The sequence below is a fragment of the Lonchura striata genome, chromosome 2, assembly GCF_050655825.1.
Source record: "Lonchura striata isolate lonStrDom1 chromosome 2, ASM5065582v1, whole genome shotgun sequence".
NCBI lineage: Eukaryota > Metazoa > Chordata > Aves > Passeriformes > Estrildidae > Lonchura > Lonchura striata.
Window position 1 is genome coordinate 156,753,194 of NC_140704.1, and position 26,832 is coordinate 156,780,025.

The window sequence follows — 26,832 nt, forward strand, 5'->3', positions numbered from 1 at the left end:
TTGGATTCTGAATGAGTTTAGGATTGGATCTGGGACTGGGTTTGGGATTGGGTTCGGGATTGGATTTGGGATTGGGATTGGGTTTGGAACTGGATTCAGGATTGGATCTGGGATTGGATTTGGGATTGGCTTCAGGATTGGATTTGGGTTGGATTTGGGTTTGGATTTGGAATTGGGTTTGGGAATGGTTTCCGGATTGGATTTGGGTTGGATTTGGGATTGGCTTCAGGATTGGATTTGGGTTGGATTTGGAATTGGGTTTGGGAATGGTTTCCGGATTGGATTTGGGTTGGATTTGGGATTGGATTCAGGATTGGATTTGGGTTGGATTTGGGTTTGGATTTGGAATTGGGTTTGGGATTGGTTTCCGGATTGGATTTGGGTTTGGATTTGGAATTGGGTTTGGGATTGGTTTCAGGATTGGATTTGGGATTGGATTCCGGACTGGATCTGGGCCTGGGTTTCGAATTGGATTTGGTTTGGCTCTGGCTCCATCCAGGATATCCCGAGGGAATTCTGAGCCCGGGCTCGTCGGGAATGCCGGAATTGGAGCCGGGAACGGCATCCAAGACAAAAAAAAAAAAAAAAACGGGAAGGGAAAAAGCTCCGGAGCTACTTGGAGGAGTTTTTTTTTCACGGAATGAACGATTTATAGGGTTGGGATTGTTTTGCCACGGAGCAACATCTGGAAAAGATCCGTTATCCCGTCAAAACACCGGGAAGGGGAGCCAGGGCTAAATCCCGGCTCTCGGAACGGGGATCCCACACACGACGGAAATCCGGGATTCGGGACTGGAGCTGCTGCCCCACATCCCCCCGTCGGGATTTGTCCCGTTCCCCCGGAATTTGTGGGCTGGGAGAACCCCAAGGATTCCGGGACAGCCTCTGGAATGCTGGAAATTTGGGAATAACGACGGAGAACGGATCCCAAACACGGGAGCTGCTCTGGAAAACGTTCCCTGGAATCTGGAGCAGCCTTGGATTCCCGGTTGGACGGGATGGGACCATCCCAGAGGTTTTCCAACCTCGGCCATTCCACGATTCCAAAGGATCCAGGATCCCACGGGGAAAACCCAAGGAAGAGGCGGATTCCCGATGGAAAATCCATGAGTTTTCCCAAAAAAAATTCCCCCAGAGGGGCTGGAATTGATCCCGGTGGAGCATTCCCTGTTTTGGATGCGCCAGGGAAAAGCGGGACAAGGAATGGGAACGACAAAATTCCAGGAAAAAAAACCTGGAGTGACAGAGAGGCCTCGGAGGCTCCGGGATTAATTAAAGATTAATTAAGGAAATCCCGGAACGCGGGAATGGGGTGGGAATGGAGGGGATTTAAGGATGATCCCATTCCCACGGGACAATTCCAGGCATGTCCATGGAATTCCCGCCTGGTTTGGGATGGAGGGAATTTTGGGATCAGCCCATTCCCAATTTTTCCATAGGGTGCTTCCCGCTATCCCAGGATGGGACAATTCCAGGGACGGAGCAGCCTCGGTTTCCCCGGAATTCACTCTCCCACTCCTCCTTTTTTTGGGAATCTGCTTCCCGACCCTGCTCCGGATACTCCATCCCGCTCCCGCTTCCCAAATTCCCAATCCCAGCCAGGGATCCCAATCCCTGGTTCCCACCCTATCCCAGGGATCCCATGATCCCATCCCACCCCCTCATTATCCCATTATCCCATAAATCCCATAAATCCCATCCTAAAATCCCATCAAGCCCATAACTCCCATTTTCCATCCCATCATTCCCATTCCCATTCCCATTCCCATTCCCATTATCCCATCCCACAAATCCCATCAATCCCATTCCCTTCCCATTCCATAAATCCCATCCCATTGATCCCATCACCCCGTCCCGTTTCCACCCCAAACCCCCTTTTCCCATGGAATTTCCCATGGAATTCCCATGGAATTTCCCATGGAATTTCCCATGGAATTCCCGCCTTTCCCCATAGAACTCCCCTTTTCCTATTTCCCCTTTTCCCATCATTTCCCCACAGAATTCCCACTTTCCCCCCCACAGAATTCCCACCTTTTACATGGAATTCCCATTTTTCTCCATGAAACTCCCCTTTTCTCCCACAGAATTCCCACTTTTCCCCAGGGAATTCCCACCTTTTCTCCACAACATTCCGACTTTTCCCCATAGAATTCTCACTCTTTCCCCATAGAATTCCCACAGAATTCCCCCTTTTCCTCATGGAATTCCCACTTTACCCCCAGAATTCCCATTTCCCCCCTGGAATTCCCACTTTTCCACCAAGAATTCCCCCTTTTCCCCGCAGAATTCCTCTTCTTTCCTCATAGAATTCCCACAAAATCCCATTTCCCCCCCATAATACCCAGTTTTCCCCCCAGAATTCCCATTTCCCCCCGGAATTCCCACTTTTCCCCTGCAATTCCCACTTTTCCCCTGGAATTCCCCCTTTCCCCCCAGAATTCCCGCTTTTCCCTCCACAATTCCCCATTTTCCCCCCACAATTCCCACTTTCCCTCCAGAATTCCACTTTTCCCCCCAAATTTCTCGCTTTTCCCCATGCAATTCATACTTTCCCCACAAAATTCCCACTTTTCCCCACAGAATTCCCCCTTTCCCCCCCAAAATTCCCGCTTTTGCCTCGCCATTCCCAATTTCCCCCCCACAATTCCCATTTTCCCCCCTCAATTCCCGTTTTCCCCCCAGAATTCCCGTTTTCCCCCCAGAATTCCCATTTCCCCCCTCAATTCCCATTTCCCCCCCCACAATTCCCGTTTCCCCCCTCAATTCCCATTTTCCCCCCAGAATTCCCATTTCCCCCCCCACAATTCCCATTTTCCCCCCACAATTCCCATTTTCCCCCCACAATTCCCGTTTTCCCCCCTCAATTCCCCATTTCCCCCCCCACAATTCCCATTTCCCCCCTCAATTCCCATTTCCCCCCTCAATTCCCATTTCCCCCCTCAATTCCCATTTCCCCCCTCAATTCCCATTTCCCCCCCTCAATTCCCGTTTTCCCCCTCAATTCCCATTTCCCCCCCTCAATTCCCATTTTCCCCCCTCAATTCCCGTTTTCCCCCCAGAATTCCCATTTCCCCCCAGAATTCCCATTTCCCCCCTCAATTCCCATTTCCCCCCTCAATTCCCGTTTTCCCCCCAGAATTCCCATTTCCCCCCTCAATTCCCATTTTCCCCCCTCAATTCCCATTTTCCCCCCTCAATTCCCGTTTTCCCCCCAGAATTCCCATTTCCCCCCCACAATCCCCATTTCCCCCCACAATTCCCATTTTCCCCCTGCAATTCCCCCTTTTCCCCCCAGAATTCCCATTCTTTCCTCATGGAATTCCCACAAAATCCCATTTTCCCCCCAGAATTCCCGTTTCCCCCCCTCAATTCCCGTTTCCCCCCCTCAATCCCCGTTTCCCCCCAGAATTCCCGTTTTTCCGCACCTGCCGGGCGTGTCTCGGTGTTGGGGGTCCCGGGGGGCTCGGGGGGGCCGGGGTCCCGCGGGGCCGCCCAGGAGCAGCAGCAGCGCCCGGAAAAGCTCCGGGAATCGCGCCCGGAGCGCCGCCGCCGCCTCCGGAGCCGCCGCCAGCTCCGCCAGGGCGCCCGCGGCCTGACAACGGGAAAACAACGGGAAAACAACGGGAAAACAACGGGAAAACAACGGGAAAACAACGGGAAAACAACGGGAAAACGGGAATTCCGGCCTTCCCGGAGCCCCGGCTGCAATTCCCAGGGATTTGGGGGTTTTCCCATGGAATTCCCAGGGATTTGGGGGTTTTCCTGATGGAATTCCATGGATTTGGGGTTTTCCTGCTGGAATTCCCATGGATTTGGGGTTTCTGAGCCTTCCCGGAGCCCCGGTTATCCCCTGCTGGAATTCCCATGGATTTGGGGTTTTTCTCCCAGGGATTTGGGGTTTTCCCATGGAATTCCCAGGGATTTGGGGTTTCTGAGCCTTCCCAGAGCCCCGCTTATCCCCGGCTGGAATTCCCAGGGATTTGGGGTTTTCCTGATGGAATTCCCAGGGATTTGGGGGTTTTCCCATGGAATTCCCAGGGATTTGGGGGTTTTCCTGATGGAATTCCATAGATTTGGGGTTTTCCCATGGAATTCCCAGGGATTTGGGGTTTTCCTGCTGGAATTCCCATGGATTTGGGAATTCCATGGGACTTATTTGAGGAATTTTTGGGGAATCCATGGGAGTTTTTTGAGGGATTTTTGGGAATTTTTGGAGGGATTTTCAGGAGTTCCGTGGGGGTTTTTGGGGGGATTTTGGGGTTTTGGGGGGGATTTTGGGTGGGGGTCTTTGGGGGGATTTTGGGGATTCTCCGTGGGGGTTTTTGGGGGATTTTGGGGTTTTTGGGGGGATTTTGGGGTTTTTGGGGGGATTTTCGGGAATTCCATGGGGGTTTTTGGGGGGATTTTCGGGAGTTCCGTGGGGGTTTTTGGGGGGTTTTTCGGGAGTTCCGTGGGGGTTTTTGGGGGATTTTGGGGTTTTTGGGGGAATTTTCGGGAGTTCCGTGGGGGTTTTTGGGGGATTTTGGGGTTTTTGGGGGATTTTGGGGTTTTTGGGGGGATTTTGGGGATTCTCCGTGGGGGTTTTTGGGGGGATTTTGGGGAATTCCATGGGGGTTTTTGGGGGGTTTTTGGGGATTCCGTGGGGGTTTTTGGGGGATTTTGGGGTTTTTGGGGGGATTTTGGGTGGAGGTTTTTGGGGGGATTTTGGGGATTCTCCGTGGGGGTTTTTGGGGGATTTTGGGGTTTTTGGGGGGATTTTGGGGATTCTCCGTGGGGGTTTTTGGGGGGATTTTGGGGATTCTCCGTGGGGGTTTTTGGGGGATTTTGGGGTCCCGGGGCGGCACTCACAGCTCGGCTCTCCGCGCCCGGCGCGTCCCGGCTCAGCCGCCCCAGCAGCGGCTCCAGCAGCGCCGGCGGCAGCGACGGCTCCGAGAGCAGCGCCCCCCACAGGCAGCGCCCCGCACTGCAGCACAGCCGGGGAAATGGGGAATGGGAAATGGGGAAAATGGGGAAAAATGGAAAATGGGGAATGGGAAATGGGGAAAATGGGGAAAAATGGGGGAAAAATGGGGGAAATGGGGAATGGGAAATGGGGAATGGGGAAATGGGAATGGGGAATGGGAATGGGGAATGGGGAATGGGGAAAATGGGGAAAATGGAGAAAAATGGGGAATGGGAAATGGGAAATGGGGAAATAAGAAATGGGGAATGGGAATGGGGAATGGGGAAAATGGGGAATGGGGAATGGGGAATGGGGAAAATGGGGAAAATGGGGAATGGGAAATGGGGAATGGGAAATGGGAAATGGGGAATGGGAATGGGGAATGGGGAAAATGGGGAAAAATGGGAAATGGGAAATGGGGAAATGGGGAATGGGAAATGGGGAAATGGGGAATGGGGAATGGGGAATGGGGAAAATGGGGAAAATGGGGAAAAATGGGGAATGGGGAATGGGGAATGGGGAATGGGGAATGGGGAATGGGGAATGGGAATGGGAATGGGAATGGGAATGGGGAATGGGGAATGGAGCTGGGAATGGGGAAAATGGGGGAAATGGGAAATGGGGAAATGGGAAATGGGGAAATGGGAAATGGGAAATGGGGAAATGGGAAAAATGGGGAAATGGGGAAATGGGGAAATGGGGAAATGGGGAAAATGGGGGAAAATGGGGTCAAATGGGGTGAAAATGGGGGAAATGGGGTGAAAATGGGGGAAAACGGGGAAAAATGGGGTGAAATGGGGTGAAAATGGGGAAAATGGGGGAAAATGGGGTGAAAATGGGGTGAAATGGGGTAAAAATGGGATTTCTGGGGGGAAAACAGGAGAAAATCCTGGGACAAAAATGGGATTTCTGGGGAAAAATGGGAGAAAATCCTGGGACAAAAATGGGATTTCTGGGGGAAAAACGGGAGAAAATCCTGGGACAAAAATGGGATTTCTGGGGGAAAAATGGGATCAAAATGGGGTAAAAATGGGAATTTCTGGGATAAAAAAAGGATTCAGGATTGGGCTTGGATTTGGGGATTTGGGGTTTGGGGCTGAATTTGGGATCAGGGCTGGGATCGGGGCAGGATTTGGGATCGGGGCAGGATTTGGGGCAGGACTTGGGATCGGGGCAGGATTTAGGGCAGGATTTGGGATCGGGGCAGGATTCGGGGCAGGATTTGGGATCGGGGCAGGATTTGGGGCAGGATTTGGGATCGGGGCAGGATTTAGGGCAGGACTTGGGATCAGGGCTGGGATCGGGGCAGGATTTGGGATTGGGGCAGGATTTGGGATCGGGGCACGATTTGGGATTGGGGCAGGATTTGGGATCGGGGCACGATTTGGGATTGGGGCAGGATTTGGGATCGGGGCAGGATTCGGGGCAGGATTTGGGTTCTTTGGGATCAGGAATTTTGGGATCAGGAATTCCGGGATCATTCCCACCTGTCGGCGGGCGGTCCCAGTGCCAGCAGGCAGCCCAGCACCCTGGCGGGCAGGATTTGGGATCGGGGCAGGATTCGGGGCAGGATTTGGGGCAGGATTTGGGATCGGGGCAGGATTTGGGGCAGGATTTGGGATCGGGGCAGGATTTGGGGCAGGATTTGGGATCGGGGCAGGATTTGGGATGGGGGCAGGATTTGGGGCAGGATTTGGGAATTTTGGGATGGGGAATTTTGGGATCATTCCCACCTGTCAGCAGGCGGTCCCAGTGCCAGCAGGCAGCCCAGCACCCTGGCGGGCAGGATTTGGGATGGGGGCAGGATTTGGGATCGGGGCAGGATTTGGGGCAGGATTTGGGATCTTTGGGATCGGGAATTTTGGGATCAGGAATTTTGGGATGGTTCCCACCTGTCTCTGGGCGGTCCCCATGCCAGCAGGCAGCCCAGCACCCTGGCGGGCAGGATTTGGGATCGGGGCAGGATTTGGGATCGGGGCAGGATTTGGGATGGGGGCAGGATTTGGGGCAGGATTTGGGTTCTTTGGGATCAGGAATTTTGGGATCAGGAATTCCGGGATGATTCCCACCTGTCTCTGGGCGGTCCCAGTGCCAGCAGGCAGCCCAGCACCCTGGCGGGCAGGATTTGGGATCGGGGCAGGATTTGGGATCGGGGCAGGATTTGGGGCAGGATTTGGGAATTTTGGGATCAGGAATTCCGGGATGATTCCCACCTGTCTCTGGGCGGTCCCCATGCCAGCAGGCAGCCCAGCACCCTCTCCGGGAGGCTCCGCGCCAGCGCCCGCAGCGCCGCCCGCGCCGCCCGCTGCAGCTGCGGCTCCGGCAGCGGCGCCAGCCGCGCCCGCAGCGCCGCCAGCAGCGCCGGCACCTGCGGCGGAGCGGGAACCCGGGAATCATGACGGGAATCATGCCGGGAATCATGCCGGGAATTCGGGAATAATGCCGGGAATTCGGGAATAATGCCGGGAATAATGCCGGGAATCATGCCGGGAATAATGCCGGGAATTCGGGAATAATGCCGGGAATAATGCCGGGAATTCGGGAATTCGGGAACTCGGGAATCATGCCGGGAACTCGGGAATAATGCCGGGAATAATGCCGGGAATTCGGGAACTCGGGAATCATGCCGGGAATCATGCCGGGAATCCGGGAATTCGGGAATTCGGGAATAATGCCGGGAATAATGCCGGGAATTCGGGAATAATGCCGGGAATTCGGGAATAATGCCGGGAACTCGGGAATTCGGGAATAATGCCGGGAATAATGCCGGGAATTCGGGAATAATGCCGGGAATCCGGGAATCCGGGAATTCGGGAAAAGTGGGAAAGGAGCGGGCACCGCCTGGGAGCCTTTCCGGACATTCTGGGGAATTCTGTTTTTAATTAAAGGGATTTTTTTTGGGGGGAGGGGGGGATTTTCTTCTGTTTTTTTTTTAATTTTCTGGAATTTTTGGGGATTTTAGGGGATTTTTTTTTTTTTAAATTTTTCAGGATTTTTTAAATTTTTTTTTTTTTTTTAAATTCTGGGAATTTCTGGAAGAACTTGCGGGATTTTGGAGGATTGTTTTCTAACGTTGGAGGATTTCTTGGGAATTTTTTGGATTTTTTTTTTATTTTTTGGGAATTTTTGGAATTTAAAAAAAAATAGTGGGATTTCATGCAGATGTTTGGGAATTTTTTTTAATCTTTGTTTTTCTGAGTTTTTCTGAATTTTTTTGATTTTTTCAGATTTTTTGGATTTTTTATTGGGAATTAAATTGTTGGGAATTTTCCAGAATTTTTGGATATTGGGGATTCCCACCTGCTCGTGCAGGATCCCGCCGTGCTCCCGGATCAGGAATGTTGGGGTTTATTGGGATTTATTTCGATTTTTTGGGGATTTTTGTGAATTTTTTTGAATTTTTTGGAATTTTTTGGATTTTTTTTTTGGGAATTTTTGGGAATTTTGGATTCCCACCTGCTCGTGCAGGATGCCGCCGCGCTCCCGGATCAGGAATGTTGGGGTTTATTGGGATTTATTTCGATTTTTTGGGGATTTTTGTGAATTTTTTTGAATTTTTTGGAATTTTTTGGATTTTTTTTTTGGGAATTTTTGGGAATTTTGGATTCCCACCTGCTCGTGCAGGATGCCGCCGCGCTCCCGGATCAGGGCGGTGCCGATGGCGGCGGCGGCGCGGCCGCAATTCCGCTCGGGATCGTCCCAGGCCCGCAGCAGCTCCAGCAGCAGCTCCGGCAGCTGCTCCGCCGGGATCCGCCGCCCCACCACCTGCATTGGGGGAAAAAACCCAAAATTCGGGAATTCCGGAGGGGTCGGGGCCGCTGGGGGGGAAATCCTAAAAAAATCCCACGAAAAATGGCGAAAAAACAAAAAAAAACCCGAAAAAAAAGCGCAAAAAAATCCAAAAAACACACCCGGAAATCTGCCCAAATTTATATTTACAAATTCCGAAAAAAATAATAAAAAAACACCAAAATCACAAAGAGAATTCCCTTGAAAAATTAAAAAAAAAATTCAAAGAATTTCCCCAAAAATTCCAAAAAAAATCCCCCCGAAATTAATGGAATTACAAAAAAAAAAATTCCAAAAAATTCCCAATAAAATCCCCCCAAAATGATTGAAATTCCAAAAAAAAATCCCAAAAAATTCCCAAAAATGCCCCGGAAATTAATGAAATTCCAAAAATAAAATCCAAAAAAATTCCCCCCAAAATCCCCCCGAAATCCGTGAAATTCAAAAAAATTTCCAAAATATTCCTAAAAAATCCCCCAAAAAATTCCCCCCAAATCCATAAAATTAAAAAAAAATTTAAAAAAAAATTTCCCCCAAAATCCCCCCGAAATTCATGAAATTCCAAAAAAATTCCAATAAAATTCCCAATAAAATACCCCCAAAATCCAATAAATTAAAAAAAACAATTCCCAAAAAATTCACAAAAAATACCCAAAAAATTCCTCAAGAAATTCCCTTCAAATCCATAAAATTCAAATGAAAAATTCAAAAAATTCCCAAAAAACCCCCAAAAATTCCCGAAATACCCTCCCAAAAGTCCCCCCAGAAATGGGTAAAATTCCCAAAAAGATCCCGGAATTCCGGAATTCCCGGATTTCTCACCACTCCCAGGCGCTCGCAGGTGTGCCAAAGGACGGAAGCGTCGGGAATTTCGGGATTTTCCAGCCCCGCCCTCAGCGCCGGCAGCTCCTCCAGCAGCTCGTCCCGGTGATCCCGAGAAAATCCTGGAAAAGTCGGGAAAGGAGAAAATCCCGGAATTCTGAGCTTGGGAAAATCCCTGGAATTCACCGAGTCCAACGAGAATTGGAATTCCAGAGGGAATTGGGGATTTTTCCCCATTTTTGGGCCAATTCCAGCCCCTAAAATGGGGAAATTCCCCAAAAATTCCCCAAAATTCCCCTGGAAATTCCTTTGGGAATTTCCCCTTTGGGAATTTCCCCTTTGAGAATTTTCCTTTGGGAATTTCCCCTTTGGGAATTTTTCCTTTAGGAATTTTCCCTTTGGGAATTTTCCTTTGGGAATTTCCCCTTTGAGAATTTTCCTTTGGGAATTTCCCCTTTGGGAATTTTTCCTTTAGGAATTTTCCCTTTGGGAATTTTCCTTTGGGAATTCCCCTTTGGAAATTTCCCCTTTGAGAATTTTCCTTTGGGAATTTCCCCTTTGGGAATTTTTCCTTTAGGAATTTTCCCTTTGGGAATTTCCCCTTTGGGAATTTTCCTTTGGGAATTTTCCCCTTTGGGAATTTTCCCCTGGGAATTTTTTTCCGGGAATTTTCCCCTTTGGGAATTTTCCCCTGGGAATTTTTTTATGGGAATTTTCCCGTTGGGAATTTCCCCCTGGGCATTTTTTCCCGGGAATTCTCCCTCCGGGAATTCCCCGGCGTTGCGGCCCACCCTGGAAGCAGAGCTGGATGCGCAGCAGGGCCCCGACGCAATCCAGGGATCGGGCGCGGATTCCGGGAATTCCGTCGGAGCAGCGCGGGGCCAGCAGAGCCAGGAGAGCCGGGAGAGCCGGGAACGGAGTCACCGCCTGCCGGGAACGGGATCGGGAATTGGGAATGGGAATTGGGAATGGGAATGGGAATGGGAATGGGAATGGGGAATGGGAATGGGGAATGGGAATGGGAATGGGAATGGGAATGGGGAATGGGAATGGGGAATGGGAATGGAATGGGAATGGGAATGGGGAATGGGAATGGGAATGGGGAATGGGAATGGGGAATGGGAATGGGAATGGGAATGGGGAATGGGAATGGGGAATGGGAATGGGAATGGGGAATGGGAATGGGGAATGGGAATGGGAATGGGAATGGGGAATGGGAATGGGAATGGGAATGGGGAATGGGAATGGGAATGGGAATGGGAATTGGAATTGGAATGGGGAATGGGAATTGGGAAAGGGAATTGGGAATGGGAACGGGAAATTGGAAACTGGGAATGGAAACTGGGAATGGAAAACCAGGAATGGGAACGAGAATTTGGGAACAAAAAAACAGGAATGGGAATGGGAATTTGGAAATTGGGGAATTGGGAATTCAGGATGGGAATGGGGATGGGAATTGGGAATGGGAACTGGGGGATAAAAACTGGGAATGAAATCCAGGAATGGGAATTGGGAATGGGAATTGGAATAAAATCCAGGAATGGAATCTGGGAATGGAATTTGGGAATGGGAACTGGGGGATAAAAACTGGGAATGAAATCCTGGAATGGAATCAGGAATGGGATTTGGGATTGGAATCCGGGAATGAAATCCTGGAATGGAATTTGGGAATGAAAATCAGGGATGGAAATGGGGATGGAAACCAGAAATAAAAACCAGGAATGGAATCCAGGAATGGAATCGGGATTGGGATTTGGGATTGGAATCCGGGAATGGAATCTGGGAATTCCCGTCCGCAGGGTGGGAATTTCGGGAACTCACGCGCACGTCGAGGTTTTCCAGGAAGAATTCCAGCAGGGATTTGCTGATGCCGAGGCCGCGCTCCCGCTCCGGCTCCCGCGGGGAGCGGATCCAGGGCCCTAAATGCTGGGAACGGGGGGAAAATCCTGGAATTCTGACAGGGGAATCCGGGAATTCTGCAGGGAAAATGCTGGGATTCTGCAGGGAAAATGCTGGGATTCTGCAGGGAAATTCTGGAATTCTGCAGGGGAAATCCTGGAATTCTGCAGGGGAAATCCTGGAATTCTGCAGGGGAAATCCTGGAATTCTGCAGGGAAATCAGGGAATTCTGCAGGAAAAATGCTGGGATTCTACAGGGAAAATACTGGAATTCTGCAGGGGAAATCCTGGAATTCTGCAGGGAAATTCTGGAATTATGACAGGAAAATCCGGGAATTCTGACAGGAGAATCTGGGAATTCTGCAGGGAAATCTGGGAATTCTACAGGAAAATCCTGGAATTCTGCACAGAAATCCTGGAATTCTGACAGGAAAATCCTGGAATTCTGACAGGGAAATCTGGGAATTCTGCAGGGAAATCTGGGAATTCTGCAGGAAAAATGCTGGGATTCTGACAGGAAAATCCTGGAATTCTGCACAGAAATCCTGGAATTCTGCAGGGAAATCCTGTCATTCTGCAGGGAAAATGCTGGGATTCTGACAGGAAAATCCTGGAATTCTGCAGGGAAATCCTGGAATTCTGCAGGGAAAATGCTGGGATTCTGACAGGAAAATCCTGGAATTCTGACAGGAAAATCCAGGAATTCTACAGGGAAAATCCTGGAATTTTATAGGGAGAATGCTGGGATTTTGGCAAGAAAATCTTGGAATTTTACAGAGAAGATCTGGGATTCTGCAGGGAAATTCCCAGAATTCCAATCTCCCATTCCTTGGAATTTCCTCATTTCCACTCCCAGAATTCCCATTCCCAGAATTCCCTCCCCATTCCCATTATTTCCATTCCCCGAATTCCCAGAATTCCCATTCCCAGAATTCCCAGAATTCCCTCCCTCAGAATTGAATCCCCGTGATCCCAACAGATCCCGGAGCCACCTCCCGCTTCCGGGAATTTCCCAAATTCCTGGAATTCCCAAAATCACTCCCGAAATTCCCGGGATTCCCGGGATTCCCAAAATCACTCCCGAAATTCCCGGGATTCCCGGGATTCCCAAAATCACTCCCGGGATTCCCGGGATTCCCGGGATTCCCAAAATCACTCCCGAGATTCCCGGGATTCCCGGAATTCCCAAAATCACTCCCGAAATTCCCGGGATTCCCGGGATTCCCAAAATCACTCCCGAAATTCCCGGGATTCCCGGGATTCCCAAAATCACTCCCGAAATTCCCGGGATTCCCGGGATTCCCAAAATCACTCCCGGGATTCCCGGGATTCCCAAAATCACTCCCGAAATTCCCGGGATTCCCGGGATTCCCAAAATCACTCCCGAAATTCCCGGGATTCCCGGGATTCCCGGCACTCACGGCAAAGATCTCCTGGAGGCCGCTGGGGCTGAGGCGCCTCCGGAGAATTCCCTGGAGCAGCTCCGTGAGCGCCGCCGGGAACGGCTCCTGGGAAAATCCCGGAAAACCCCGGAATTCCGGGATCGGAAAAACCCCGGCAATTCCCAAACCCGCCCCAGCCCGTCCTTATCCCGGAAAAAACAATGGGAATTTTAGGAAGAGCCCGGAATATCGGGATCATCCCTTGGGAACAGGATGGGAATTCAGGAGGTGTTTTTTCCCTGGAATTCCCATGTTTTTCCCTCAAAAATCCCACGGAATTCCCACCTGGCCTTTTTTTTCCTCAGAATTCCCTTGTTTTCCCCAGAATTCCCATTTTCCCCCCAGAATTCCCAATTTTCCCCCCAGAATTCCCATTTTTTCCCCAGAATTCCCACTTTTTCCCCCAGAATTCCCTTTTTTTACCCAGAATTCCCATTTTTCACCCCAGAATTCCCATTTTCCCCCCAGAATTCCCATTTCTCCCCCCAGAATTCGCATTTTTTTCCCCAGAATTCCCATTTTTTCCCCCAGAATTCCCTTTTTTTACCCAGAATTCCTAATTTTCCCCCAGAATTCCCGTTTTTTCCCCCAGAATTCCCGTTTCCCCCAGAATTCCCGTTTTCCCCCCCACAATTCCAGTTTCCCCCCACAATTCCCATTTTCCCCCCACAATTCCCATTTTCCCCCACAATTCCTGTTTCCCCCCAGAATTCCCATTTTTTCCCCCCACAATTCCCATTTCCCCCCACAATTCCCATTTTCCCCCTCAATTCCCATTCCCCCACAATTCCCATTCTCCCAGAATTCCCGTTCCCCCAGAATTCCCATTCCCCCAGAATTCCCATTCCCCCCCAATTCCCGTTCCCCCAGAATTCCCATTCCCCCCCAATTCCCGTTCTCCCAGAATTCCCGTTCTCCCAGAATTCCCATTCCCCCCCAATTCCCATTCTCCCAGAATTCCCATTCCCCCAGAATTCCCATTCTCCCAAAATTCCCGTTCTCCCCCAGAATTCCCGTTCTCCCAGAATTCCCGTTTCCCCCACAATTCCCATTCCCCCACAATTCCCATTCTCCCAGAATTCCCATTCTCCCAAAATTCCCGTTCCCCCAGAATTCCCGTTTTCCCAGAATTCCCATTCCCCCAGAATTCCCATTCCCCCAGAATTCCCGTTCCCCCAGAATTCCCGTTTTCCCAGAATTCCCATTCCCCCACAATTCCCATTCCCCCAGAATTCCCGTTCCCCCAGAATTCCCGTTTCCCCAGAATTCCCGTATTTTCCCCAGAATTCCCGTTCCCCCACCTGCTCCGGCCCCGCGGTGCCCAGCGCCGCCCGCAGCAGCTCCGCGCGCTCCGCCTCGCCCAGCGCCGGCTCCAGGGCGCTGCCATCCCGGGATAAGGAAAAACGGGAACGCCGCGCCCGGCGGGGACGGCGACCGCCGGGAATTCTCGGGGAGTACGGGGATTGATTGGGAATTATCGGGAATTATTGGGGATTAATGGGAATTATTGGGAATTGTTAGCAATTAATGGGAATTATTGGGGATTATTGGGGTTTTATTGGGGATTGTTAGCAATTAATGGGAATTAATGGGAATTAATGGGAATTATTGGGGTTTTATTGGGGATTATTAGCAATTAATGGGAATTATTGGGGATGAATGGGAATTAATGGGAATTATTGGGGTTTTATTGGGGATTATTAGCAATTAATGGGAATTATTGGGGATGAATGGGAATTAATGGGAATTATTGGGGTTTTATTGGGGATTATTATCAATTAATGGGAATTATTGGGGATGAATGGGAATTAATGGGAATTATTGGGGTTTTATTAGGAATTATTGGGGATTAAGGGGAATTATTGGGGTTTTATTAGGAATTAATAGGGATTAATACGAATTATTGGGAATTAATGGCAATTATTGGGGATTAATGGGAATTATTGGGAGTTAATTGGGAATTATTGGGAATCATAGGGGATTTATTGGGGTTTCATTAGGAATTATTGGGGATTAATGGGAATTATTGGGATTTATTGGGGATTTATTGGGGAATTATTGGGAATTAATGTGGATTAATGGAAATTATTGGGATTTATTGGGGATTAATGGGAATTATTGAGGATTATTAGGCATATATTGGGGTCTTATTACAAATTATTGGAGATTAATGGGAATCATAGGGGATTTACTGGGGTTTTATTAAGAATTATTATGGATTAATTGGGATTAATGGGAATTATTGGGAATTAATGGGGATTAATGAGAATTATTGGGAGTTAATTGGGAACTCTTGGGAATTATTGGGATTTATTTGGGTTTTATTAGGAAATATTAGGGATTAATGGGAATTATTGGAGATTAATGGGAATTATTGGGGATTATTGAGGATTATTAGGGATTTATTGGAAATTACTGGGAATTAATGGGAATTATTAGGGATTAATGGGAATTATTTGGAGTTAATTGGGAATTATTGGGAGTTAATTGGGAATTGATGGGAATTAATGAGGAATTCCCAAGGATCCAACCCAGGAATTCCCAGTGATCCAACCCCAAATCCCAATCCCGCCATTCCCGCCATTCCCGTCATTCCCAGGTTTCCCGCCATTCCCAGGTTTCCCGGCATTCCCGAATTCCCGAATTCCCGGAATTCCGGGATACACGAGGCTGGCGCAGGCGCTCAGCGCGTGCTCCCGCAGCCGCGGCGCCTCCGGAGATTCCGCCCGCAGGAATTCCTGGGAAAAGGAAAAGGCGGGAATGGGGACGGAACGTTCCGGAACGGTGCCTCCGGAATGTTCCACCAGGATCCCATCCCAGAATATCCCAGTATATCCCAGTATATCCCAGTATCCATCCCAGAATATCCCAGAATATCCCAGTATATCCCAGTATCCATCCCAGTATATCCCAGTATATCCCAGTATATCCCAGTATCCATCCCAGTATCCATCCCAGTATATCCCAGTATCCATCCCAGTATATCCCAGTATATCCCAGTATATCCCAGTATCCATCCCAGTATATCCCAGTATATCCCAGTATCCATCCCAGTATATCCCAGTATATCCCAGTATATCCCAGTATATCCCAGTATATCCCAGTATCCATCCCAGTATCCATCCCAGTATCCATCCCAGTATCCATCCCAGTATATCCCAGTATATCCCAGTATATCCCAGTATATCCCAGTATATCCCAGTATATCCCAGTATCCATCCCAGTATATCCCAGTATCCATCCCAGTATATCCCAGTATCCATCCCAGTATATCCCAGTATATCCCAGTATATCCCAGTATCCATCCCAGTATATCCCAGTATCCATCCCAGTATATCCCAGTATCCATCCCAGTATATCCCAGTATATCCCAGTATATCCCAGTATCCATCCCAGTATATCCCAGTATCCATCCCAGTATATCCCAGTATCCATCCCAGTATATCCCAGTATATCCCAGTATATCCCAGTATCCATCCCAGTATATCCCAGTATCCATCCCAGTATATCCCAGTATCCATCCCAGTATATCCCAGTATCCATCCCAGTATATCCCAGTATATCCCAGTATATCCCAGTATCCATCCCAGTATATCCCAGTATCCATCCCAGTATATCCCAGTATATCCCAGTATCCATCCCAGTATCCATCCCAGTATCCATCCCAGTATCCATCCCAGTATATCCCAGTATATCCCAGTATCCATCCCAGTATATCCCAGTATATCCCAGTATCCATCCCAGTATCCATCCCAGTATCCATCCCAGTATATCCCAGTATATCCCAGTATATCCCAGTATATCCCAGTATCCATCCCAGTATCCATCCCAGTATCCATCCCAGTATCCATCCCAGTATATCCCAGTATATCCCAGTATCCATCCCAGTATCCATCCCAGTATCCATCCCAGTATCCATCCCAGTATATCCCAGTATATCCCAGTATATCCCAGTATCCATCCCAGTATATCCCAGTATCCATCCCAGTATATCCCAGTATATCCCAGTATATCCCAGTATATCCCAGTATCCATCCCAGTATCCATCCCAGTATCCATCCCAGTATCCATCCCAGTATATCCCAGTATATCCCAGTATATCCCAGTATATCCCAGTATATCCCAGTATCCATCCCAGTATCCATCCCAGTATATCCCAGTATATCCCAGTATCCATCCCAGTATCCATCCCAGTATATCCCAGTATATCCCAGTATATCCCAGTATCCATCCCAGTATCCATCCCAGTATATCCCAGTATATCCCAGTATCCATCCCAGTATATCCCAGTATCCATCCCAGTATATCCCAGTATATCCCAGTATCCATCCCAGTATCCATCCCAGTATCCATCCCAGTATCCATCCCAGTATATCCCAGTATATCCCAGTATATCCCAGTATATCCCAGTATCCATCCCAGTATCCATCCCAGTATCCATCCCAGTATATCCCAGTATATCCCAGTATATCCCAGTATATCCCAGTATCCATCCCAGTATCCATCCCAGTATCCATCCCAGTATATCCCAGTATATCCCAGTATATCCCAGTATATCCCAGTATCCATCCCAGTATCCATCCCAGTATCCATCCCAGTATCCATCCCAGTATATCCCAGTATATCCCAGTATCCATCCCAGTATCCATCCCAGTATATCCCAGTATATCCCAGTATATCCCAGTATATCCCAGTATATCCCAGTATCCATCCCAGTATCCATCCCAGTATCCATCCCAGTATCCATCCCAGTATATCCCAGTATCCATCCCAGTATCCATCCCAGTATCCATCCCAGTATATCCCAGTATATCCCAGTATCCATCCCAGTATATCCCAGTATCCATCCCAGTATATCCCAGTATATCCCAGTATATCCCAGTATATCCCAGTATATCCCAGTATCCATCCCAGTATATCCCAGTATATCCCAGTATCCATCCCAGTATATCCCAGTATCCATCCCAGTATATCCCAGTATATCCCAGTATATCCCAGTATATCCCAGTCCATCCCAGTCTCACCACCATCAGCGCCACCAGCTCGGCCTTGTGGGCGATGCTGCCGGGGCCGTTCCCGGGAAATTTCCCGGCGTCGTTCCCGAATTTCCCGGGGTCGTTCCCGAATTTCCCGGCGTCGCTCCCGGGGCCGTGCCGGGCCAGGGCTCGGCCGACCATGGAGACGCTCCGGGCCAGACTCAGCCGCAGCAGCGGGTCCTGAGGGACGGAGCCGGGATTGGATTGGGATCGGGATGGGATTGGGATGGGATTGGGATTGGGATTGGGATTGGGATTGGGAACCGGGATTGGTATCGGGATTGGGAACTGGGATTGGGATTGGGATCGGGATGGGATTGGGAACCGGGATTGGGATTGGGATCGGGATCGGGATTGGGAACCGGGATTGGGATTGGGATCGGGATTGGGATTGGGAACTGGGATTGGGATTGGGATCGGGAACTGGGATCGGGATCGGGATTAGGATTTGGATCGGGATTGGGATTGGGATTGGGGTTGGGATTGGGATTGGGGTTGGGAACTGGGATCGGGATTGGGATCAGGTTCAGGAACCGGGATTGGGAACCGGGATTGGGATTGGGAACTGGGATTGGGATTGGGATCAGCTTCAGGAACCGGGATTGGGATTGGGATTGGGAACTGGGATTTGGAACTGGGATTGGGAACCGGGATTGGGATTGGGATCAGGTTCAGGAACCGGGATTGGGATTGGGAACCAGGATCGGGATTGGGGGTTGGAACTGGGATCAACCCAGAACTGGGATCAGCCCTATAAATGAACTGGTATGGTATAAAATAAATAAAATAAAATAAAATAAAATAAAATAAAATAAAATAAAATAAAGTAAAGTAAAATAAAATAAAGTAAAATAAAATAAATCTGGAAAAATCCTGGCATCCCATCAAAACCCAAGAATTACAGAAAAAATCCAGAAATCCCAAAAAACCCCTGGAATTATGAAAAAATCCGGGAATTCCTTGCAGAATCCGTTAGAGGCAGCGAGGGAGAGGCGTTAGTGGAGCCCAAGGAGGGAATTCCCGACCGGAAAATTCCATGGAAAACCCCGGGAATGCCCCAGTCCAAGTGGGAAGATTCCATGGAATCACAGAATTCCAGAATGATGGGATTAAAGAATCCTGGAATTCCAGGATCATGGAATTAATGGAATTTCTGGAATTCTGGTATTAGTGGACGGCAAAATTCCAGAATTCTGGAATTCCAATATAATTGAATTATGGAACTGTGGAATTCCGGGATCAGGGAATTCTGGAATTTCTGGAATTCTGGTATTAGTGGACGGCAAAATTCCAGAATGGGACTGTGGAATTCCAGGATCAGGGAATTCTGGAATTCCGGGATCTCGGCATTTCTGAAATCGTGGAATTCCAGATTCACGGGATTTTGGGATTGTGGATTTAGGGAATTCTTGGATGACAGAATTCCGGGATTTTGGGATTGTGGATTTGTGGAATTCTTGGATGACAGAATTCCGGGATTTTGGGACCGTGGAATTCCGGGATCATCTGGGCCGGCAGGTCCAGGCCCGCCTTTCCCATCCCTTTTTCCCAGGAATTTTCCCGGGAATTCCGTTGATTTTTTCGGGAAGCGCTTCCAGCCCGCAATGAGAGGAAAAAGCGGAAAGAGGAAAAATTCCAAGGCCAATCCCAAAATTCCCTACCTTGGTCCCTACTTTTATTCCCAGAACCTGAACGGGCGGAAAAAAACCAAAATTCCCATCAGGAAAATCCCAAATTCCTCTGGGAAGGAACAAAATTCCAGCGGGAAAAGCGAAATCCCAATGGAAAAAACGAAATTCCAGCGGGGGGAAAAAAACCTAAATCCCATCGGGAAAAAAAATGGAATTTCACCAGGAAAAAACAAAATCCCATTGGAAAAACCCAAAATCCCATCGGGAAAAAAAAAACAAATGCCAGCAGGAAAACCGAAATTCCATCGGGAAAATGCCCAAATCCAAGCAGGAAAAAAATGGGAAATTTCACTGGAAAATCCAAAATCCCAGCAGGAAAAAAATGAAATTCCAGTGGGAAAAACACAAATTCCCCCCAAATCCCCCAAAATTCCTAGAAAGTTCCTGGAAATAGCCTGGGAAATTCCCAAAAAATTCCTGGGAAAATCTGGGAAAATTCTCATAAAATTAAAAGAAAATTCCCTGGATATTCCTGGAAAATTCCTGAAAAATTAAAAAAAAAAAACCAGAAAACTCCTGCTAAGTTTCCAGAAAATTCCTAGAAAATTCATGGAAAATTCTCAAAAAATTCCTGGAAAGTTCTTGGAAAATTGTGGAAAATTCATGAAAAATTCCTGGAATATTCCCCAAAAACTCCCAAAAAATTCCCAGAAAATTTCTGTTAAATTCCTGTAAAATTCCTGTAAAATTCCCACAAAATTCCCATAAAATTCTCCAAAAATTCCTGTAAAATTCCTGCAAGATTCCCATAAAATTCCCCAAAAACTCCTGAAAAATTACCATAAAATTCCTGTAGAAGTCCTGCCCTGTAAAATTTCCGTACAGTTCTTAAAAATTTCCTGTAAAATTCCCGTAACATTCCCCAAAAATTCCTGTAAAATTCGTGTAAAATTCCCTTAAAATTCCCCCAAAATTCTAGTAAAATTCAGAAAAACTCCTGTAAAAGTCTCAAAAAATTTATGAAAAATTAAAAAAAAAATCCAGTAAAATTCCTGTGAAATTCCTGTTAAATTATCCAAAAATACCCATAAAATCCCCAAAAATCCCTGTAAAATCCCTGTAAAATTCCCCAAAAATTCCTGTAAAATTCCACAAAAATTCACGTAAAATTCCCCAAAAATTCCTGTAAAATTCCACAAAAATTCACGTAAAATTCCACAAAAATTCACGTAAAATTCCCCAAAAATTCCTGTAAAATTCCACAAAAATTCACGTAAAATTCCCATAAAATTCTCCAAAATTTCCCGTAAAATTTCCCAAAAATCCCTGTAAAATCCCCCAAAAATCCCCTAAAAATCCCCAATAAATCCCCACACAATCCCCATGGATTTCCCGCGGAATTCCGGCGGAATTCCGTTGGAATTCCGTGACCTTGGAGCGGCCGAGGCGCAGGAGGCAGCCGAGGATCCGCGGCTCCGGAGGCGCCGCCGCCGCCACGCGACCCAGGCAGAGCGCCAGGGCTGCCCGCCGCTCCACGTCCAGCTGGTTCTGGTCCTGGAAAAACAGGGAAAAGTGTTGGGAAATAATGGGGAAAATATGGGAAAAATATGGGGAAAAATCCAGGGAAAAAATGGGGGAAAAAATGGGGAAAAATCCATGGAAAATCCAAGGGAAAAGGCGGCCCAGGCAGAGTGCCAGCGCTGCCCGCCGCTCCACGTCCAGCTGGTTCTGGTCCTGGAAAAACAGGGAAAAGTGTTGGGAAATAATGGGAAAATATGGGAAAAAATGGGGAAAAAATGGGGAAAAAATGGGGAAAAAATGGGGAAAAAAATGGGGAAAAGCCCAGGGAAAATCCAAGGGAAAAGGCGGCCCAGGCAGAGCGCCAGCGCTGCCCGCCGCCGCTCCACATCCAGCTGGTTCTGGTCCTGGAAAAACAGGGAAAAGTGTTGGGAAATAATGGGAAAAATATGGGAAAATCTGGGGGAAAAAATGGGGAAAAAATGGGAAAAAAATGGGGAAAAATCCATGGAAAACCCAAGGGGAAAGGCGGCCCAGGCAGAGCGCCAGCGCTGCCCGGGACTGCTCCACGTCCAGCTGGTTCTGGTCCTGGAAAAACAGGGAAAAGTGTTGGGAAAATGGGGAAAATATGGGAAAAATATGGGGGAAAAGTGGGGAAAAAATGGGGAAAAATGGGGAAAAACCCATGGAAAACCCAAGGGAAAAGGCGGCCCAGGCACAGCGCCAGCGCTGCCCGCCGCTGCTCCACATCCAGCTGGTTCTGGTCCTGGAAAAACAGGGAAAAGTGTTGGGAAATAATGGGAAAAATATGGGAAAAATATGGGGGGGAAATGGGGAAAAAATGGGGAAAAAATGGGGGAAAAATGGGGAAAAACCCATGGAAAACCCAAGGGAAAAGGCGGCCCAGGCACAGCGCCAGGGCTGCCCGGGACTGCTCCACGTCCAGCTGGTTCTGGTCCTGGAAAAACAGGGAAAAGTGTTGGGAAATAATGGGAAAATATGGGAAAAAATGGGGAAAAATGGGGAAAAATGGGGGGAAATGGGGAAAAAAATGGGGAAAAAAATGTGGAAAAACCCATGGAAAATCCAAGGGAAAAGGCGGCCCAGGCACAGCGCCAGCGCTGCCCGCCGCTGCTCCACATCCAGCTGGTTCTGCTCCTGGAAAAACAGGGAAAAGTGTTGGGAAATAATGGGAAAATATGGGAAAAAATGGGGAAAAAATGGGGAAAAAATGGGGAAAAAATGGGGAAAAAAATGGGGAAAAGCCCAGGGAAAATCCAAGGGAAAAGGCGGCCCAGGCAGAGCGCCAGCGCTGCCCGCCGCCGCTCCACATCCAGCTGGTTCTGGTCCTGGAAAAACAGGGAAAAGTGTTGGGAAAATGGGGAAAATATGGGAAAAAATGGGGAAAAATGGGGAAAAAATGGGGAAAAACCCAGGGAAAAATCCATGGAAAACCCAAGGGAAAAGGCGGCCCAGGCAGAGCGCCAGCGCTGCCCGCCGCTGCTCCACATCCAGCTGGTTCTGGTCCTGGAAAAACAGGGAAAAGTGTTGGGAAATAATGGGAAAAATGGGGAAAAATGGGGGGGAAATGGGGAAAAAAATGGGGAAAAAATGGGGAAAAAATGGGGAAAAATGGGGAAAAGCCCAAGGGAAAAATCCATGGAAAACCCAAGGGAAAAGGCGGCCCAGGCACAGCGCCAGCGCTGCCCGCCGCCGCTCCATGTCCAGCTGGTTCTGGTCCTGGAAAAACAGGGAAAAGTGTTGGGAAATAATGGGAAAATATGGGGAAAAATGGGGGAAAAATGGGGAAAAAATGGGGGAAAAAATGGGGAAAAAATGGGGAAAAGCCCAGGGTAAATCCAAGGGAAAAGGCGGCCCAGGCACAGCGCCAGCGCTGCCCGCCGCCGCTCCACATCCAGCTGGTTCTGGTCCTGGAAAAACAGGGAAAAGTGTTGGGAAACAATGGGAAAAAATGGGGAAAAAATGGGGAAAAATGGGGAGAAAATGGGGGGAAAAATGGGGAAAAATGGGGAAAACCCAAGGGAAAAGGCGGCCCAGGCACAGCGCCAGGGCTGCCCGGGACTGCTCCACGTCCAGCTGGTTCTGGTCCTGGAAAAACAGGGAAAAGTGTTGGGAAACAATGGGAAATAATGGGAAAAAATGGGGGGGAAATGGGGAAAAAAATGGGGAAAAATGGGGAAAAAATGGGGGGGAAATGGGGAAAACCCAGGGAAAGGCGGCCCAGGCAGAGCGCCAGGGCTGCCTGCCGCCGCTCCACGTCCAGCTGGTTCTGGTCCTGGAAAAACAGGGAAAAGTGTTGGGAAATGGGGAAAATATGGGAAAAAATGGGGAAAAAATGGGGGGGGAAATGGGGAAAAAAATGGGGAAAAAATGGGGAAAAAATGGGGAAAAAATGTGGAAAAGCCCATGGGAAAGGTGGGCCAGGCAGAGCGCCAGGGCTGCCCGGGACTGCTCCACATCCAGCTGGTTCTGGTCCTGGAAAAACAGGGAAAAGTGTTGGAAAAATGAGAAAAATGGGGAAAAAATGGGGAGAAGCCAAGGGAAAAACCCAAGGAAAAAGGTGGGGAAAACATGGGAAAAATGGGGGGAAATATCATAAAAGGTGGGAAAACACAGGGGAAAGAGTGGGAAAATGGGGGGAAAAATGGGAAAAATGGGAAAAATATGGGGGCAAATTGGGGAAAATGGGAAAAATATGGGAAAAGGTGGGGGAAAAATATGGGAAAAGGGGGGAAAACATCAGAAATGTAGAAAAACATAAGGGAAAATGTGGGAAAAACAGGGGAAAACAGGGAAAAATTGAAAAAATGGGAAAATGTGGGAAAAAGAAGGGAAAAACGAGGGAAAACAGGGAAAATGTGGGAAAAAATGAGGAAAACAGAAAAACATGGGGAAAATGTGGGAAAAGCAGGGAAAAACAGGGGAAAAGATGGGAAAAATGAGGGAAAGCAAGGAAAAACAGGGAAAAGGTGGGAAAAAATGGGAAAACATGGGAAAAATGAGGGAAAACAGGGAAAAGGTGGGAAAAACAGGGAAAAACATGGGAAAAATGAGGGAAAACAGGGAAAGATATGGAAAAAACACGGAAAAACATGGAGAAAACGGAATTCCAGATTCGTGGAATTGTTGGAATTTCTGGAATTTTGGGATCACGGAATCCCAGATTCATGGAACTCCGGATTCATGGAATTGCGGAATTCCAGAATGACGGGATTTGTGGAAAGCTGGGATTTTTTTGGGATCACGGAATTCCCAAGAAAAGAACAGAATATTCCAAGGGAACCGTGTTAAAAATCCTCCTGAAATCCTGGAATTCCAAGGAAGGGATGGAACATTCCCCCAAAATCCCCCTCGCCATTCCCGTTTTTCCCATTTTTCCCGAGAATCCGCCGGGAATTCCCACCTTGAAGATGCCGAAGAATCCCTGGGATTTCCTGCAGGCGTCGGATTGCTCAAATTCCTCCAATTTTTCCAACGTTTCTTCCGGGTGGCTCCGGGCGCAGATCCCGAAGCAGGAAGCCAAACCCTGCGGGAATTCCGGGAATGAAACCCCACAGAATTCCCGGATTTTTCCCCCAACGTTTACTCCCAGCTCCTGGGCTGCGCCAGCCAAGGGAATTCCCGCTTGGAATTCCAGGAATTCCAGGATTTTCGGGCAGGAATTCCTGCCTGGGAAGGGCTGGGATGGAATTCCCGAGGAATTTTGGTGGCAGTCCGTGGAATTCCAGGATTTTAGTTGGAATTCCCACAGAATTCCGGGGTTTTTAGAAGAGGATTCCTTGAAATTCCAGGATTTTAGTTGGAATTCCCACAGAGTTCCGGGATTTTAGAAGAGGATCCATGGAATTCCAGGATTTTAGCCCAGAATCCCAGGGAATTCCAGGCTTTTAGCTGGAATTCCCACAGAATTCCAGGATTTTAGAAGAGGATCCATGGAATTCCAGGATTTGGGCTGGGATTCCAAGGTTTAGTCAGGAATTCCTTGGAATTCCAGGATTTTAGATGGATTTCCACAGAATTCCAGGATTTTAGTTGTGACTCCAAGGAATTCCAGGATTTGAGCTGGGATTCCAAGATTTTAGTCAGGATTCCTTGGAATTCCAGGGTTTTAGTTGGGAATCCCAAGGAATTCCAGGATTTTAGAGAGATTCCTTGGAATTCCAGGATTTTAGTTGGGATTTCTTGGAATTCCAGGATTTTAATTGAGGTCCCAAAGAATTCCAGGATTTGAGCTGGGATTCCAAGATTTTAGTTAAGGCTCCTTGGAATTCCAGGATTTTAGTTGGGATTCCCCAGAATTCCGTGATTTTATCCACGATTCCTTGGAATTCCATTATTTTAGATGTGATCCCACAGAATTCCAGGATTTTAGCCCAGAATCCCAGGGAATCCCAGGATTTTAGAGAGATTCCTTGGAATTCCTTTGTTTTAGTTGTGATCCCACAGAATTCCAGGATTTCAGTCAGGATTCCTTGGAATTCCAGAACTTTAGTAAGGATTCTCTTGGAATTCCATGATTTTTATCCATGATTCCTTGGAATTCCATTACTTTAGTTGTGATCCCAAAGAATTCCAGGATTTTAGCTGGAATTCCATAATTTTATCCACCATTTCCCCAGAATTCCATCATTTTATCCACCATTTCCCCGGAATTCCATCATTTTATCCACTATTTCCCCAGAATTCCATCATCTTATCCACGATTTCCCCGGAATTCCATCATTTTATCCACTATTTCCCCAGAATCCCATCATTTTATCCACTATTTCCCCAGAATTCCATCATTTTATCCACGATTTCCCCGGAATTCCATAATTTTATCCACCATTTCCCCGGAATTCCATCATTTTATCCAGTATTTCCCCAGAATTCCATCATTTTATCCACGATTTCCCCGGAATTCCATCATTTTATCCACCATTTCCCCAGAATTCCATCATTTTATCCACCATTTCCCCGGAATTCCATCATTTTATCCACCATTTCCCCAGAATTCCATCATTCTATCCACCATTTCCCCAGAATTCCATCATTCTATCCACCATTTCCCCAGAATTCCATCATTTTATCCACCATTTCCCCAGAATTCCATCATTTTATCCAGTATTTCCCCAGAATTCCATCATTTTATCCACGATTTCCCCGGAATTCCATCATTTTATCCACCATTTCCCCAGAATTCCATCATTTTATCCACCATTTCCCCGGAATTCCATCATTTTATCCACCATTTCCCCGGAATTCCATCATTCTATCCACCATTTCCCCAGAATTCCATCATTCTATCCACCATTTCCCCAGAATTCCATCATTCTATCCACCATTTCCCCAGAATTCCATCATTTTATCCACCATTTCCCCAGAATTCCATCATTTTATCCACCATTTCCCCAGAATTCCATCATTTTATCCACCATTTCCCCGGAATTCCACACTTCCCCCCCCCCCCCCTCAGGAAATCCCAATCCCAGCCCTCTCCCAACCCCGACATTCCCAGGAATTCCCGGGAAGAGCGGCCCCACGCCTTCGCCAGGAGGGAACCCCCCCGGAATTCCCGGAATTCCCGGAATTCCCGGGGATCCCTCACCTCCCGCTCGGCCTCTTCCTGGTACTGGGCGTTTTCCAGGAGCTCCTGGAGCTGCCTCCGGACCAGCTCCTTCCCGGGCCACAGCCCCAGCGCCGTTCCCATGGATCTGTAGAGGAAATCCTGGAAAAAAAAACCGGGAATTCCA

The 26,832-nt window shown here is 48.1% G+C and overlaps 1 protein-coding gene across 5 annotated transcripts in view; it reads right to left on the reverse strand.

The window, feature by feature from the left end:
* Positions 1–26,832, reverse strand: part of MROH1 (maestro heat like repeat family member 1) — a 77,231-nt gene that overhangs the window by 16,590 nt on the left and 33,809 nt on the right. For 4 of the 5 annotated variants that reach the window (XM_085572749.1, XM_085572746.1, XM_085572750.1 and 1 more), the window contains 15 exons: positions 26,688–26,807; positions 24,504–24,626; positions 20,993–21,115; positions 19,592–19,618; positions 17,919–18,110; positions 15,559–15,632; positions 14,196–14,274; positions 12,874–12,960; positions 11,375–11,479; positions 10,345–10,480; positions 9,554–9,675; positions 8,555–8,707; positions 7,156–7,310; positions 4,849–4,963; positions 3,426–3,592 (listed from right to left, as the gene is read on the reverse strand). In XM_085572749.1, the coding sequence (XP_085428875.1) occupies positions 3,426–3,592; positions 4,849–4,963; positions 7,156–7,310; positions 8,555–8,707; positions 9,554–9,675; positions 10,345–10,480; positions 11,375–11,479; positions 12,874–12,960; positions 14,196–14,274; positions 15,559–15,632; positions 17,919–18,110; positions 19,592–19,618; positions 20,993–21,115; positions 24,504–24,626; positions 26,688–26,807 (1,778 nt within the window). The remainder of the gene's footprint in view (positions 1–3,425; positions 3,593–4,848; positions 4,964–7,155; positions 7,311–8,554; positions 8,708–9,553; positions 9,676–10,344; positions 10,481–11,374; positions 11,480–12,873; positions 12,961–14,195; positions 14,275–15,558; positions 15,633–17,918; positions 18,111–19,591; positions 19,619–20,992; positions 21,116–24,503; positions 24,627–26,687; positions 26,808–26,832) is intronic. The other variant, XM_085572747.1, reaches the window with a different exon arrangement.